The sequence below is a fragment of the Oryctolagus cuniculus genome, chromosome 5 (genome assembly GCF_051225735.1).
Source record: "Oryctolagus cuniculus isolate XC-2025 breed Fujian yellow rabbit chromosome 5, ASM5122573v1, whole genome shotgun sequence".
In the NCBI taxonomy this organism is placed as follows: Eukaryota; Metazoa; Chordata; class Mammalia; order Lagomorpha; family Leporidae; genus Oryctolagus; species Oryctolagus cuniculus.
In genome coordinates, this window is record NC_142871.1 from 107,603,421 (window position 1) to 107,619,300 (window position 15,880).

General features: G+C 36.7%; 1 protein-coding gene across 1 annotated transcript in view; it reads left to right on the top strand.

The window, feature by feature from the left end:
• Positions 1 to 15,880, top strand: part of EYS (EGF-like photoreceptor maintenance factor) — a 1,804,868-nt gene that overhangs the window by 534,770 nt on the left and 1,254,218 nt on the right. The window contains 2 exon segments of the mRNA XM_089333540.1: positions 8,584 to 8,680; positions 10,769 to 10,876. Coding sequence (XP_089189666.1) covers positions 8,584 to 8,680; positions 10,769 to 10,876 — 205 coding nt within the window.

Consider the following 15,880-nt stretch of genomic DNA (forward strand, 5'->3'; position numbering starts at 1 on the left):
CTGAATCTAGCCAATCCTGAGGCCAGTACACCTCTGGCTTTCTGAGCCCTGTTAGCCAATATTTCACTTGTTACAATGAACTTTGTTGGCAAGGGTCTCTTTGGATGTGATTAGTGCCCTAGTTATGTGGGGACATACTTAGTACTTAATGTACCAATGACTACCCAAGAACTGTACCATCTTCAATGGAAATGATTCTTGCATAAAACTAGTAGGCACTTTGAGTATAACTGTAAGTTCTGTTTAGAGGTCAATAAGTGCATTTTACTTTCTAGTAGTCACTAGTGGTAGTTCAAGACCCAGCTGCTCCACTTTTGATACAATTCCCCATTAAGCAGAGGATGGCTTAAGTGCTTGGGTTCTTGCACTCAAGTGGAAGACCCAAAAGAAGCTCTTGGCTACGGGCTTAAGCCTGGTCCAGCCCTGAACATCATAGGCATTTGGGTAATGAACCAATGGATAAAAGATTCTCTCTCTCTCTCTCTCTCTCTCTCCTCTCCCCCTCTCTCCCCCTCTCTCCCCCTCTCTCTCCCTCTCTCTCTCTCTCTTTCTCTGTCTCTCTGTAACTCTGAGTTTCAAATAAATAAATCTTAAAATAGAAAAAATATGGAGTTTTTATAAAGTACATAATTAAATATTTTCTCAGCAAAATTAAGAAAAAAACTTTCTGAAAAAATATTTAATAACAGTCAAGAAGCTAATTTATTCAGTAGATTGTTTTACTTATCCTATTTATAGTCTCAAAATTTAAATATCAGGTAAGTGTCAGGGACAAGGGTATATTTATTCATTTTAAATATAACATCCTCTATCTTTTTTTAAGATTTAATTTGTTTGAAGGCAGAATGACAGAGAGAGAGAGATGGACAGAATCAAAGAGACAGAGAGGGAGACAGTTAGATCTTCCATCTGCTGGCTCACTTCCCAAATGGCCACAACAGCTCATAGTAGGCTGAGTTGAAGACAGAATCCAGGAACCCCATCTGGGCCTTCAGAGTGGGTAGCAGGAGCCCATGGACATGGGCCATCTTCCATTGGTTTCCTATGCACATTAGCTAGGAAATGGATAGGAAGCAGAGCAGCAAGCCAGCTTCACAGACAGTGGCTGAATCCACTGTGCAACAGTTCTTGCCCTTGCCTCCTGCATTATCACAGGAAATACTTTTCTGTCAGGAATGCATGTTTAGTTTTCAAAAACATAATATTTTTGATAATTTGCTATTCATAACTGCTTTTCATATGTTTATATATAAGCTGATACATCTTTCCTTTTGTGAGGTGAGGGGACAGTAGGTTCGTAAAGTATTGTAAAGCCTACATCAAACTAATAATAGCATTCCCCAACCATTTGAACATCCATAAAGGTATCGAGGACAAATATAGATTTCACTGTCTAAATAAGTATAATATTTATTTAATCTGTGTTGGAATTTCTTTATTCTGTGTTAAGCCTCCAGAGAAATATGAAAAAGCAAATTAGTGGTTTGGGTTAAGTGTCTGTTGGACACTATGAATCCTTTGCTTTGTCACTATGATACAAAGAAATTTAAAGTGCACATCATTTTTTTAATTGTTTTGCATCTATATATACAAGAGTACTTCAAAAAGATTTGGGGAAATCAAAAGAAGTTTATTTCATTTTACAAAATCTTTGAAATTATGCACAGTCTTTTTATAGAATGCATTTTCCAGGAACACTTTGAAGAGTCTAGAAATTGAGGAAATGATTTTTGTAAATTAGATCTAATATAAAAGTGTTTAATGTTCAACTTCTGCAATATATAAAAGCTAATGCTTTAATATTATATAAAGAAAATCTACCACAGAAAATTAAAATTAGGTTGAAAAGGGAACATTTTAAATTTTATTTGTTTATTTAATTTAAAGACAGAGAGGCTAAAAGAAAAGAGATGCACAAAGAGAAATCTCCATCTGCTGCTTCAGTTCCAAAGAGCCTCAATAGCTGGGGCTGGGAGAGGGCAAAATCAGAAGGCCAGAACTTCATCTGAGTCTGCTATGTGGGAGGCATAGACCAGGTACCCATGCCTTCACCTGCTACCCAAAATGCACATTAACAATAAGCTGAAACTCAAAGATGAATCAGGACATTATTCCAGGGGCTCCAATATGGGATGTAGGCATCTCAAGTGGTCTGTTAAACACCAAATGCCTGCTCCCTCTATGAAACATTTTAACAGCTATACACTGTTAATTGTATAGTGGGAGAGCAGATGCATAGAATAAGTCTTAATTCGAGTAACTTAGTCTAGTCCGAGTTGCTCCCCACAACATATGTTGGTGTTGCAACATTACAACAGTGGTGCTATAAAAATCTAAAAATTCTACTATTTGATAATTGACTCAACATACATTGATTTGCTACCACATGTCATTTCTTAAGATAGGGCTCTGGATAAATTGAACATGGCAAAGGCATGTTTAAGGACGAGACACAGGCTAAGTCACCATAAAAGTGCAGTGCAGTAAGAGCTTTCACATTCATGACAGAGATGCATACAAGGAGGATTTGTGGATTGAGTCTCAGCGCCGTTTAGGATGACAACTCTGAGCTGTGTTCCAGTTGCTTCCTACGAGGCGGGCCAGCAGGCTGAGCCAAAGTTGCTCACAGCAGTAACCTGCACCCTAACCCATTTTCTTCATGGTTTTATTTCCTACTCCCTTGCAATAATTCCTGGGATTGTCTCTCAAATAAACTGCTTGTGTACAAATTGTTATCTCAGATTCTTCTTTTGGAAGAACCCAATCTACGACATACAGCAAATCACTTCACTCTGGCAACTATGATTGATCCAAGGCTGGACATGTGACTGGAATATTGGCAGTCAGAGTCCTTTCTTAGAATTAATGATGAGTGAAGAGGTTTCTCTTTCTGCCAGTTTTTCTGTTGGTGTGGGCAACCGCTGTATAACCTTCACATGGAGAAAATCTGCATGCAGTGGTAGAAATGTGTTTGGGGGAGAAAATAATCATGGCAGTTTTGGCATGCCAGCTAGACTACCAATAAATCACATTCCTTGTCTAAATGAGTTTTTTTATTTCTGTTGTATATATAAAAAAAAACCAGTAATAGATAGCATATAGTGAAGAGAAAGAGCTAATTAGGGAGAAGTTGAATTAACTGGGTTCAAGTTCAAGCTTATAGAAATGGAATATAAAATTCATATGAGGATTCAAAAGGTACAGATGATATTAGATAAATACATGTGAATGTTGTTTATAGTATGCTACTGTGGTACCATGTGTGTATGCAGTGAGAGATCTAAAATCATATTCTTATTTATATAAGGGAAACACAAGGAGGGAAAGAGGAGGGAACACCCTAAACTCTCATCCACTGTTTCATTCTTTTAATGCTCTCAATGGGGCTGGGCCAGGGCCAAATCCAGGAAATTATAAGGATTCAGCCTCCCATGTGGGTGGCAGGAAACCAATTACTAGAGCCATCATTACTGGCTCCCATGGTCTGAATTGTTGGGAAGCTGGAATAAGGAGGTAGAGTCCGGAACAGAAAATCAGCTCTCCAAACTGGGATTCAATCTTCTTAATCATTAGACTGAACACCCACAGCTTTGAAATGTATTTGTTGGCGCCTTCACTATGCCCTAGCGGGTAAAGCCACCGCCTGCAGTGCTGGCATCCCATATGGGCCCTAGTTCAAGACCTGGCTGCTCTACTTCTGTTCCAGCTCTCTGCTGTGACCTGGGAAAGCAGTAGAAGATGGCCCAAGTTCTTGGGCCCCTGCACCCACATGGGAAGACCCAGAGGAAACTCCTGGTTCCTGGATTCAAATTGGCACAGCTCTGGCTGTTGTGGCCAACTGGGGAGAGAACCAGCGGATGGAAGACCTCTCTCTCTCTCTCTGCCTCTCCTTCTTTCTCTGTGTAACTCTGATTTTCAAATAAAGAAATAAATCTTTAAAAGAAATTTATTTCTTTTCCAATATTCTCCTTATGAATGGTTTTATATGCTTCTTTCTCTTTCTATTTTTAATAATAAATCATTATGTACCTAACTCTGTATTTATGAAGTGCATGACGTTTTTAACCTTAAATATAAGGTTTCTGGAGAAAAAGTAACAAATCAGTTTATAGAAAAGAGCATCCCTCTAGCACATACTTTTAATTTAAAAGAAATAATTAATTTCTAAATATAGCTACTTTATCCTCAAGTCACCAAGGGGAACAGAACAAAAGTTTCTTTAAATGACACTTTATCTGGGTTAAACTCTGTCAAAGATACCTTGTAAGGTGTTAACAGTGAAAGTCAGATTTGCATCATTTAGATGTGCTATTGATTTACAATTAGAATCCTAGGCTTGATGGATTTGTAGAACCAGAGGAGACAAGTAGTTGCATTTAAATGTGTCTATTACTTCAATGGGTACTCCTGTCATTATGGTAATGCCACTTAACCTAAGGTGCATAATTACAAGCACCAAATAAAAGTGTCACTGGATAAAATAGCCTGTGTAAGTTAAATGTTGTTCCTTTTGACAATTTAAAACATGCCCCTGGGTAGTAGCACTTACCTTTTAGTTTTAAGTAGCAGTGGAAATTCATACTGGGAAATTCTTCAAAGAAAATATGTATACAGTTAAATTTAAAGCCGGCAAAATGTTGATTACATTTATAATTTTTAGTTTCTAAAAGTTTACTTAAAAGTACTATTGAAATCCTCATTAAACCCTATTGGAAATGTTCTACGTATTCTTAATGTTTACAGTATGTATTTTAAAATATATATTTTAACTACTGTGTTTGAATACATATCATGGTATATTCCAGTTTTTATCCTATTAATTTTCATTTCTATTTATTATAATGATTCCAATTCCAAGTAAGTGTAGTTACAGTGAAGTCTTGAATGATGAATTATTTCCTAGTAAAACATTTTTATGAAATCCTCACTATTGTTCAGATATTTTTCCATACCCATACTCTTTAGACAATAAAGTGAAAAAATGCTGAATTTTTGAGAAATGAGAAAATAATCATGATTTTAAAAGCAATACTAGTAAACATACTGATTTTTTTGGACTCAAGCGGCAAGTTTAGTAACCCATTTTGTATATTTTGGAGAACTGGAGAAATGCAAGGGAACCTCATTTACCAGCCATTCAGGCTCATTTGCTACAATGCTTAATACAGCAGTGTAAGGAAAGGAATAAGCAACCAAGCAGCCATTTGAGAGTGTCTCACTGTTTGCATAAAGAACCCTAGTGCAGTTAACAAAGTACAGTCAGCTGAATAGTTCTGGATAGGGACAAATTACCAAAGAACAGCGCAGTGTTAACTCACTATACTTTCTTTGTGGAGACTCTATTAGCTGGCATATATTCAAAATAAACACCCTTCACACAAATCAGTATGGACTTCTGAAAGGAAGGACTATAGAACAAATACTCTGGACAGGTGTATACACATTTCACTCCTTTAAAATCCCTGAAACATAAGGTTTCTCAGCAAAGCTCTGGCTTATTTTGAATTCATTCCACGTCTGCTTTATTTTTTCTCTCAATGTCTACTGCATTTCAGCAATCTCATTTCCTCAGTCCATTGACATATGTTGCTAGTTGGTAGCAAAACTCCATCTCAGAAATGTCAAACTTAATGAATAAGGCGAAATCACAGAAAGCAAGGTTTCGCTCTGAGCTGTCTGAGCTCCCGGTCCTCAGTGTCCTGACTCATCTGCCCAGCTGAAATCATGGAGGCTCATGGCGCTTCTTCCTGATTTCATTAGTGCCCCTTGAGTTCCAGTGCCTTAAAGAACATTTCTAAGGAACATTTGAGTGGTAGAATCCCCCCACTACCTCCCAAAACAAGCCATGCTGAATGTAAGAATGGTGGCATGCATCCAATTTTCTAAATTTTAACTTGTGAAAAATCTTCACTGCTGCAAAACCAAATATTTAAGAAATGGATATCTTTTGAAACTTGAAAGCCAAGTTGTTCATAAGTGTACCATGTCATTTGCAACTTATTTATAAAAAGCAGTAATAGTGATTGAAGAATGATGTGAAGTGTGTTGTGATAATAACAACCTGCTCACCTTGAAACAAGGAGACCCATATTAACTTGGAAATAGTTCATTTTATTCTTACTAATGCTGAAGACACAACATCTAGCACATGAATAGATTATAAGCATGTAACTACAGAGATTAACTTGATTAACTGAGAACTGAGCAAGAAGCAAATGGGGCAAATTAATAATATTACTTGTTCCAAAGACTACCTAGACTACTAACCATATCAGCACTAGAACTATCTTATCATTGGTATTTCATGGTACATCTACACTATTACTTGTTCCAAAGACTACCTAGACAGCTGAGCACATCAGCACTAGAGCTATCTTATCATTGGTATTTCATTGTGCATCTTTATTCCAGCTTTCGACTTTTAACTTACTGATATATTTTAATTTTTTTTTAAATGTCATGTAGCTGCTTCTGTTACTTTATTTAGTCTGTCTCTGACTCTTGATTGCATTATCTTTAAAAATCAAAGTAAAGGGGCCAGTGCTGTGGCTTAGTAGGTTAAGCCTCTGCCTGTGGCCCTGGCATCCCATATGGGGACCTGTTCAATTCCTGGCTGCACCCACATGGGAGACCTGGAATAAGCTCCTGGCTTTCAGATCAGCCCAGTGCTGCTATTGCGGCCACTGGGGAGTAAGCCAGCAGATAAATATTTAAAAAAAAAGAAATCAAAGTAAATACAATTATTGGCACATGTGGTTTGAAAAACAAAGCATATTTGTTTTCTGTTCATTTTGTATTTGCTCCTTTTTCCTTTATATTAAGTTTTGTTGTTGTTTTCTGTATTATATCTTGCTAAAGAGGAGGCCAGATTTTTAACATGTAACATAGCCTCCCTGTTAAACTCTGGAGGGAGATAGACATGGAATATATGGTAGATAAAACAAAGTAGGTCAATCCATGTTGTGGGAATCTAAATACAGTATTTACCACCCATCAGAAGGGGCTAAAGTCGAAATGGCATGAGACAGAGTCCAAGGAAGCATTGCATTATCATCCACATGTTGATGTTAAAAATGATTTGAAATGTTGAAGAGATATTTGAAACAGAAAAAGAAGAAGCAGCTCTGTTAGAAGAAAGGAGAATAGATACTATGGGAGGAAGACAGCCATTCAGGGGTAGTTAGATCACCCGCACCTTTAGATTTTTCTCAGATCCAGTGTCAGTTTAAGTGTTTGCCAACAATAGATACAATTTCCAAAATAATCTGAGTGGCCCTCTGTATTCACACTAAATAAGCTGATTGTATATTAAACATTTTTAATGTCATTGCAATTGTTCATTGTTAAATTACATAACTGAGAAAGCAAGACAAAAGCAAATCCTCATAATGTTTTTTTATTTGTTTTTTAAAGATTTATTTATTTATTTGAAAGTCAGAGTTACACAGATAGCAGAGTCAGAGAGTGAGAGAGAGAGAGAGAGAGAGAGAGAGATTTTCCATTTGATGGTTCATTCCCCAATTGGCTGCAACAGCCAGAGCTGCGCCGATCCAAAGCCAGGAGCCAGGAGTTTCTTCTAGGACTCCCATGCAGGTGCAGGAGCCAAAAGACTTGGGCCATCTTCTACTGCTTTCTCAGGCTATAGCAGAGAGCTGGATCAGGAGTAGAGCAGCTGAGCCTCAAATCGGTGCCCATATAAGATGCCAGCACTTCAGGCCTGGTCATTAACCTGCTGCACCACAGTGCCGGCCCCCGTGTTTTTGAACTAGTGTAAAAAAATAGAAGGGAAGGTTAGTTTGTAACTTTATATGAATATTTTGTTATACTTAGTTAATATGAAGCTAATTCAAAAAGTTCATGGAAATGTCTATTGGATTTTAAAATGTTTACTGCACCAGAATAAATGCATCTTGCAATATCATTTCCATGAACTTTTTGAAGTACCCTCATATATCCATAAGCATCATTGTTTAAACGGACATTGTAAATATTAAAATGCTAAATTTATTTTCAAAACTAATATCATTTGGAAGTTTTTGACATGTGTTGAAATAATTACAACTGCCTCTCTTATCAGTATGTATAATTGTATTACAAATTCTTTTTTTATACAATTGGCATGTGTTTAAATGGATGACTAATTATGTGGCTGTGGATAAAATAATGTGTTTTGTTTGAATCATTCAGATATGAAAAGTAATTAAATAATTTGCTCATTTGCTAAATGCCTTGAATAAATTTGATCATTGAAGCTCAATTTTACTTTAAGATTGGTCATCACATTAATTCATTTGCTTTCCAGATCATTTCAATTCTTCTTGTTCAAACATTTAAATACCTTAAAACAACAGCAGTGTTAACAACATTTCTACTTTCCTGGGGATTTAGTAGCATATTCTTGCCCTTGATTATTTCATTTCAACTCATTAAGCTTGAAACTAGCACAATTGTATTCATATATTATGTGAATCAGAGTTTTATGAGAAGCCTGAGATGAGGTATTTTCTTTTTATTTTTTATTTTGATTTTTCTTACTCCACACCAAGGATTTCTCATCCATTCCCATCTCATCCCTCTTTGCAGGATTTTTAGGTGACCACTGTGAAATTGACGTGAATGAGTGCCTCTCACTTCCCTGCCAAAATTATGGTGACTGTGAAGATGGGGTCAATGAGTTCAGGTAGAAAAGAACAAAAAAAAAATCTAGATGCATATTTATATATTTAGTTGTATTTTTGTTTAAAATGTCTATTGACACACTAAACATTTATGAATATAAAAATTTGGGCTCATGATAAAAGCCTAGGGTGATTACTGACGTCATAAATAAGAGTGTCAATTGTTAAATCAACAACAGGAGTCACTGTGCACTTGCTCCCCATGTAGGACCTCTGTCCTTAATGCATTGTACTATGTGAATTAACAGTAAAACTAGTCTTCAAACAGTACTTTATACTTTGTGTGTCTGTGGGTACAAACTGTTGAAATCTTTACTTAGTATAGAGTTGATCTTCTATATATAAAGATAGTTAAAAATGAATCAATGAAAAATGGGATAGGAGAGGGAGTAGGAGATGGGATGGTTTGCAGGTGGGAGGGTGGTTATGGGGCAAGAACTGCTATAATCTAAAAGTTGTGTTTTCAAAATTTTTATTTATTAAAAAAAAGTTTTCTATTAAAAAAATGGCTGCAGAGGCTGAAACTGCACCAGTGAGAAGCCGGGAGCCGGGAGCCTCCTCTGGGTCTCCCACGCAGGTGGAGGGGCCCAGGGACTTGAGCCATCTGCCACTGCTCTCCTAGATCATAGTGGAGAGATGGATGGGAAGTGGAGTAGCCAGGACCCGAACTGGAGCCCATATGGGATGCTGGCACTGCAGGAGGCAGGCTACGCCACAGCATCGGCCCCAGTATAACACTATTGGGAAATAGGATAACCACAGTTCTGGCATAATTTATATTTAAGCATATGTTATTATTGAACTGAGAGGCAGGATAAAGGACTCCATATTTTAAAAATCACTTTAAATCTATATCACTGTGCTTGAGATTCTTGGAAGGAAAATGACATCCAGAATAAAATTAATGAATGTACTCCTTTTCCCCAGACACGTCTGACCATTACTGATCACTTCTCTGAGCTGTAAACTTTCTAACTGTAAACTCTAAGAGTATCTTTAATTCTTGTGACCTAGAAAACTCTGAAGACTACTTTCCCTTGGGTTTTAGCTGTCCTGCCTAGCCTTTAGAGTAGGTAGATACCTGTAAATAGAAAAAAAAAAAACATATTATACATATAAAAGAGTGGATAAACTATTCTCCCCTGTTCTCCTGTTTTTTAGTAAATAACTTTTTATTTCACTCTTAACTATGTAGATATATTTTATGGAGAGTTTGTCTGGGGAAGGTTGGTATTTGGTTTTTTAAGTGATATGATCTCTGTCACAACTGTTCAACTCAGCCACTGTAATCCAAAATATAAGCAGCCATAGATGATGTGTAAGCCAGTGAGTCCAGCTGTGTTTCAATACATGCTTATTGTCAAAAATGGAAACAGGTCAAATTTAGTCTTCAGGCCATAGTTTTCCAATCTCCATTCTAAAACCACAAACTTTTACCAAAAAATAAATAAATAAAATAATTGGGATCACTCTAAAGTCTGCTAACACAAAACTGATTAAAGATTACAATGGAACAATTTTTATGAAAATGATTATTGTGTAAGTACTGTCCTTGATTGATGTCAAATAATATTAAGTCAAGTAATAGGGGCCAGCTCTGTAGGGTACAAGGCTAAGCTTCTATCTGTGGTGCCGGCATCCAATATGGGCTCCGGTTCATGTTCTGGGTGCTCTTCTTCCGTTCCAGCTCTCTGCTTGTGGCCTGGGGGGGCAGTGGAGGGTGGCTCAAGTACTTGAGTTGCAGCTCCCATGTGGGAGACCCATGGTGGCCATTTGGAGGGTGATTCAGCGGATGGAGGTCCTCTCTGTTTTTAATTCTACCTCTTCAATAAATTTTGTTAAAAAATTAATTGCCAATTAGTATGTGCAAATATAAGTGGGAGATGGGAGGGTTGCGAGTTGGAGGGAAGTTATGGGGGGGGGGGGGGAAGCCACTGTGATCCAAAAGCTGTATTTTGGAAATTTATATTTATTAAATAAAAGTTAAAAAAATAAAACTATGGAATGAAAAAAACAATTTGGAATTATAAAATTAATTAATGCTTATTTTACACACCCTAAAGGAGTATGAATTTTTTTTTCTATAAAAGATGTATTTGCAGACCTGGGTTTTCTGGACATCTGTGTGAAATTGAAATTAATGAATGTTCCTCTAAGCCTTGCAAAAATAATGGAACATGTGTGGATCTGGAAAACAGGTGAGTGACTAACTTTATTGAATCAATTATTTTATACATGTGATTTAACAAAGTGAGCACATGTGCTCATTATATAATTTAGGAAGCTGAACATCACCAATGAGTACCTTGCTTCTTGTCCCCAAATCCATGCTTGTCCCTTTCACCAAAATGTATCAAATATCCTGAATTTCATATTTACCACCATTGCTTTTAATTTACAGGATTAACAATTTGTACATATGCCTGACCAAAATACATTTTTGTTTACATGTTAACATTAATTAAAAATATAATTTATAGCCTTCTGAAAGTTATTTTATTGAACACAAATTTGTTGTAATACCTATGGATCCATTTCTTATATTGAGCTTTTATAGAATATTTCATCTTAACTATATGCTGACATTGATTTTTCATTCTACTGGTCATGGAAATATGGGTTATTTACCTTTTTTGTCTAAACAACAGTGATATTAAAATTTTAAAATATTTCTTTAAATGCACAAGTACCAAAGTTACTTTACATACATAGATTATTGGACCATTGGGAGACATTTACACATTTACTAAATTATGTTGACTTTTTCTTTTTTAAAAAATGAAATATTCACAGTATAAACAATAATGAATTTTATTCAAATTTTCCAGATGTTCCATTTGGGCCTATATGTTCTATGTAAATTATATCTCATTGTAGCTTTACTATGCATCCCACTTGAGGATATGAGCTTGAGCTTTTCTAGAAATGCCTAGTTGTGGCATCTACTCAGGAATATTCTCTTCTAATTGATTTGAAAGAACTGATATAATCAAGAAGGCCTATTTTAGTTTGATTATTAAATGCTTTCTACTAATTGAAATAAAATTCTACCTTCTGTGTGAGTACTAAAACTTAATTTTAATATACCTTAATTCATCGTTTTATTTATAGGTTGTCTTTTTGGTTTTATTTAAGAATTCTTTTTTCACTCAAGGGTGAAAGAATGTTTTATTATTATGTTTATTTATAAAGTATTTGAAATTATGTCCTTTTTATATCTTAATACATCAAGAAGTTTGTGTGTTTCACATTTTGTGTGAGAATGAATAGTAAGAATTTGGAATCTAATTCATTCCATATAATTAGCAATTGTGTCTGCTACATGTATTGACACAGTACATATTTTTTTACATTAATACATCTAATTCTTAATATTAGGATTTAGGTTCTATGCTTAATATTTTTATTTAATTTTTGCTTTTTAAAATTTTATTTAAGTTAAAAAGTTTCATGTATTTCATATATACAGATTTAGAACATAGTGATCGTTCTGCGCCACGGCTCAGTAGGCTAATCCTCCGCCTTGCAGTGCCGGCACACTGGGTTCTAGTCCCGGTCGGGGTGCCAGATTCTGTCCTGGTTGTCCCTCTTCCAGGCCAGCTCTCTGCTGTGGCCAGGGAGTGTAGTTTAGGATGGCCCAGGTACTTGGGCCTTGCACCCCATGGGAGACCAGGATAAGTACCTGGCTCCTGCCATCGGATCAGCATGGTGTGCCGGCCGCAGGGCGCCGGCCGCGGCGGCCATTGGAGGGTGAACCAACGGCAAAGGAAGACCTTTCTCTCTGTCTCTCTCTATCTCACTGTCCACTCTGCCTGTCAAAAAATAAAATAAAAAATAAAATAAAATAAAAAGAACATAGTGATCATCCCCAAACTATCCTCCTCCTGCTTACACTCCAAACCTTCTTCCTCCTACCTCTCCTATTACCATACAATTTTTACAAAGTTCTATTTTAATGATATATTAATGATAACAAGGTTAACCCTACAGTAACTAAAGAGTTCAAGAAATAGGATGAAAGAAAAAACACTGTTCCACAAAGGAAAAGATGAGGGCTATAACAATCAAATCTTAAAATGTCCACATCACTCCTACTCATTACAATTTAGGTACTCTATTAGTTATTCCAGATCAGCGAAAATTACGTTATCTGTCTTCTGGGAACTGGCTTATTTCACTAAGTATAATGGTTTCCAGTTGCATACATTGTTTTGCAAAACATAGAATTTCAGCCAGCGCTGCGGCTCAATAGGCTAATCTTCTGTCTGCGGCACTGGCACACCGGGTTCTAGTCCTGGCTGGGGCCCAGGATTCTGTCCCAGTTGCTCCTCCTCCAGTCCAGCACTCTCCTGTGGCCCAGGAGCACAGTGGAGGATGGCCTAAGTCCTTGGACCCTGCACCCGCATGGGAGACCAGGAGAAGCACCTGGCTCCTGGCTTCGGATCAGTGCCATGAGATGGCCACAGCACACCGGCCACGGTGGCCATTGGAGGGTGAACCAACGGAAAATGGAAGACCTTTCTCTCTGTCTCTCTCTCTCACTGTCTAACTCTGCCTGTCAAAAAAAAAAAAAAAAAGTAAAACCACAGCTGAGTAGTACTACATTCTCTCTGTATGCCATAATTTCTTTATCCAGTCATCAGTTGATGGTTATCTAGGTTGACTCTATATCTTAGCTATTGTGAATTGAGCTGCAGTGAACATGAGGATACAGATGTCTCTTTCATTTGCTGCTTTTTTTTTTTTGATTTAGGTAAATTCTCTGGAATAGGATAGCTGGGTCATATGGTAGATCTATATTCAGATTTCTGAGATATGTCCATACTGTCTTCCACAGTGGTTGTACCAGTTTGCATTCCTACCAACACTGTTTCAGGGTGCTGTTTTCCCAACATCATCACCAGCATTTGTCATTTGTTTATTTCTGTATGAGAGTCATTCTAACTAAGGTGACGTTTTGATTTGTGGTTTTGATTTGCATTTCCCAATGGCTCCTGATCCTTAGCATTTTTGAAAGTGTCTGTTGGCCATTTGAATTTCCTCTATTGAAAAATGCCTGTTCAAGTTATTTGCCCAGTTCTTATCTGGATAATTTGTTTTGTTGTTGTTGAATTTCTTGAGCTCCTGATAGACTCTGTATATTGCCCTTTATCAGTTGCACTGTTTGCAAATATTTTATCCCATTCTGTTGGTTGACTCTTCAATTTGCTAAGTGTATCCTTTGCAATGCAAAGTTTGCTTGATGTAATCCCATTTGTCAGTTTGTTTTTGATTGCCTGTGCTTCTGGGGTCTTTTCCAAGAAGTCTTTGCCTATGCTAATATCTTGCAGAGTTTCCCCAATGATCTCTAATAATTTGATGGTATTTGGTTGTAGATTTAAGTATTTGATTGATTTAAACAATGGTGAGAGAGGGCATCATTGTCTGGCTCCTGAACATAGTGGGAATGCTTCCAACTATTCCCCATTCAATAGGATTCTGGCGGTGGGTTTGTCATAAATTACCTTGATTGTGTTGAGTAATGTTCCTTGTATACCCAATTTGCTTAAGGTTTTCATCATGAAAGGATGATGTATTTTATCAAATGCTTTCTATGTATCTATTGAGATAATCATATAGTTTTTGTTCTTTTGTTTGTTAATATGATATATTATATGGATTGATTTGCAAATGTTGAACCATTCCTACATACCAGTGATAATTCCTACTTGGTCCAAGTGAATGATGTTTCTGATGTATTGTTCAATTCAATTAGCTAGTATTTTGGTGAAGATTTTTGCATTTATGTCCATCAAGAATTTTTCTTGGTTTCTCTTTGGATTTCTTCTATGATCCACTGTTCATTTGGGAGCATGTTGTTCAGTGTCCATGTGTTTACATATGATCTAGAGATATTTGAGTTATTGATTTCCTCCCAGCCAGGCTCAAAGCCAGTGGAGACCACGGATTTTTCCCTTTGCTAGAACATCTGGATCGCACACATACACAAGAGCCACAAGCAGAATGTTGCTCTCTCCCCACAGCTACCACCAGTACTGCTGAGAAGATGTTTTCCTTTCTCAACCAGTTGCTCTGTGTGTACACAGGGTATGCACAACTGCCACTTATGCCAAAATGGCACCCTCCCTTTCTCAGCGAGGCACCAGGCACCATTGTAAGGAGGATGGAATTAGAGAAATGTGCTCCTTTTACTTCCAATGGGTCCATGGGCACTGTCTAATCCCTACGGCTCCAGACTGGACTCATGTTATGTTCTCTCTCTGTCTATATCATCATGGATTGCTTCATTCTGACCTCACCTCTGTCTCCAGGTTGGCACTCTCTCTGGCACTTGGCTGCTGGAGTCTTGTGTTCTGTCCATTTTCATGCTGTGTGTCTGCACCTTCCATACAGGTCCATGCCTTTCCTTTTCCTTCCAGGGAATTTCTACCACATTATTCTCTGTAATTCTCCCCCTGAGAATGCTTTTCCTACAGTTGTTTTTGTTTATTTTTAACTATTTGTCCCTAGCTTAGAGCAGTATGCCATTCCCTATTCCACCATCTTGGAATTTCCTCAGTACATCTTTTTCTCATTGATTTTAGTTGAATATTAAGTTTGCAAATTTTTCTATGCCTATTTCTTTCCTCTGTTCCATTGTTGTAGTAAATTCAGACATCTACATACTGGTATCACAAATTGAAATTATGTAGCTATCAAATATCTCAATAGTAGTATGGCAAGACACTCATTTATTTAATATTTTTCTAGAAGTTTTAGGTATTTTTGGCGATTTATTCTGTCACAGTAACCTTTTATTCTACATACATATATAATCCATAAAATCAAGCAAACTAAGATCTTACAGAATTTTTATTGGAATAAAACAGATGTTTAGATCAGGTTGAGAAGAATTGTTGAGAAGAATTGTTATCTACTCAGTTCTTTTAATACATTTTCTAAAAAGCAGTTGGGTAAATTCAACTGGACATTCACTGAATAGGTTACTAAAGAACTGATTGCCTAGATCATGTTGGACTCAGATACCGAAGACTTTGTTTATTTGTCTAAGGGAGATTCAACATCTAGCATTGTTAAAAATAATGTTAAACCTTGGTTAAATTTCTAGTAATCTTCTGACATTTCTATCCATTTCTATGGCTTATCTATTTTTCACATAAATATTTGGAATTTCTATCCTAAGAATTTCAAGTCCCATTGGG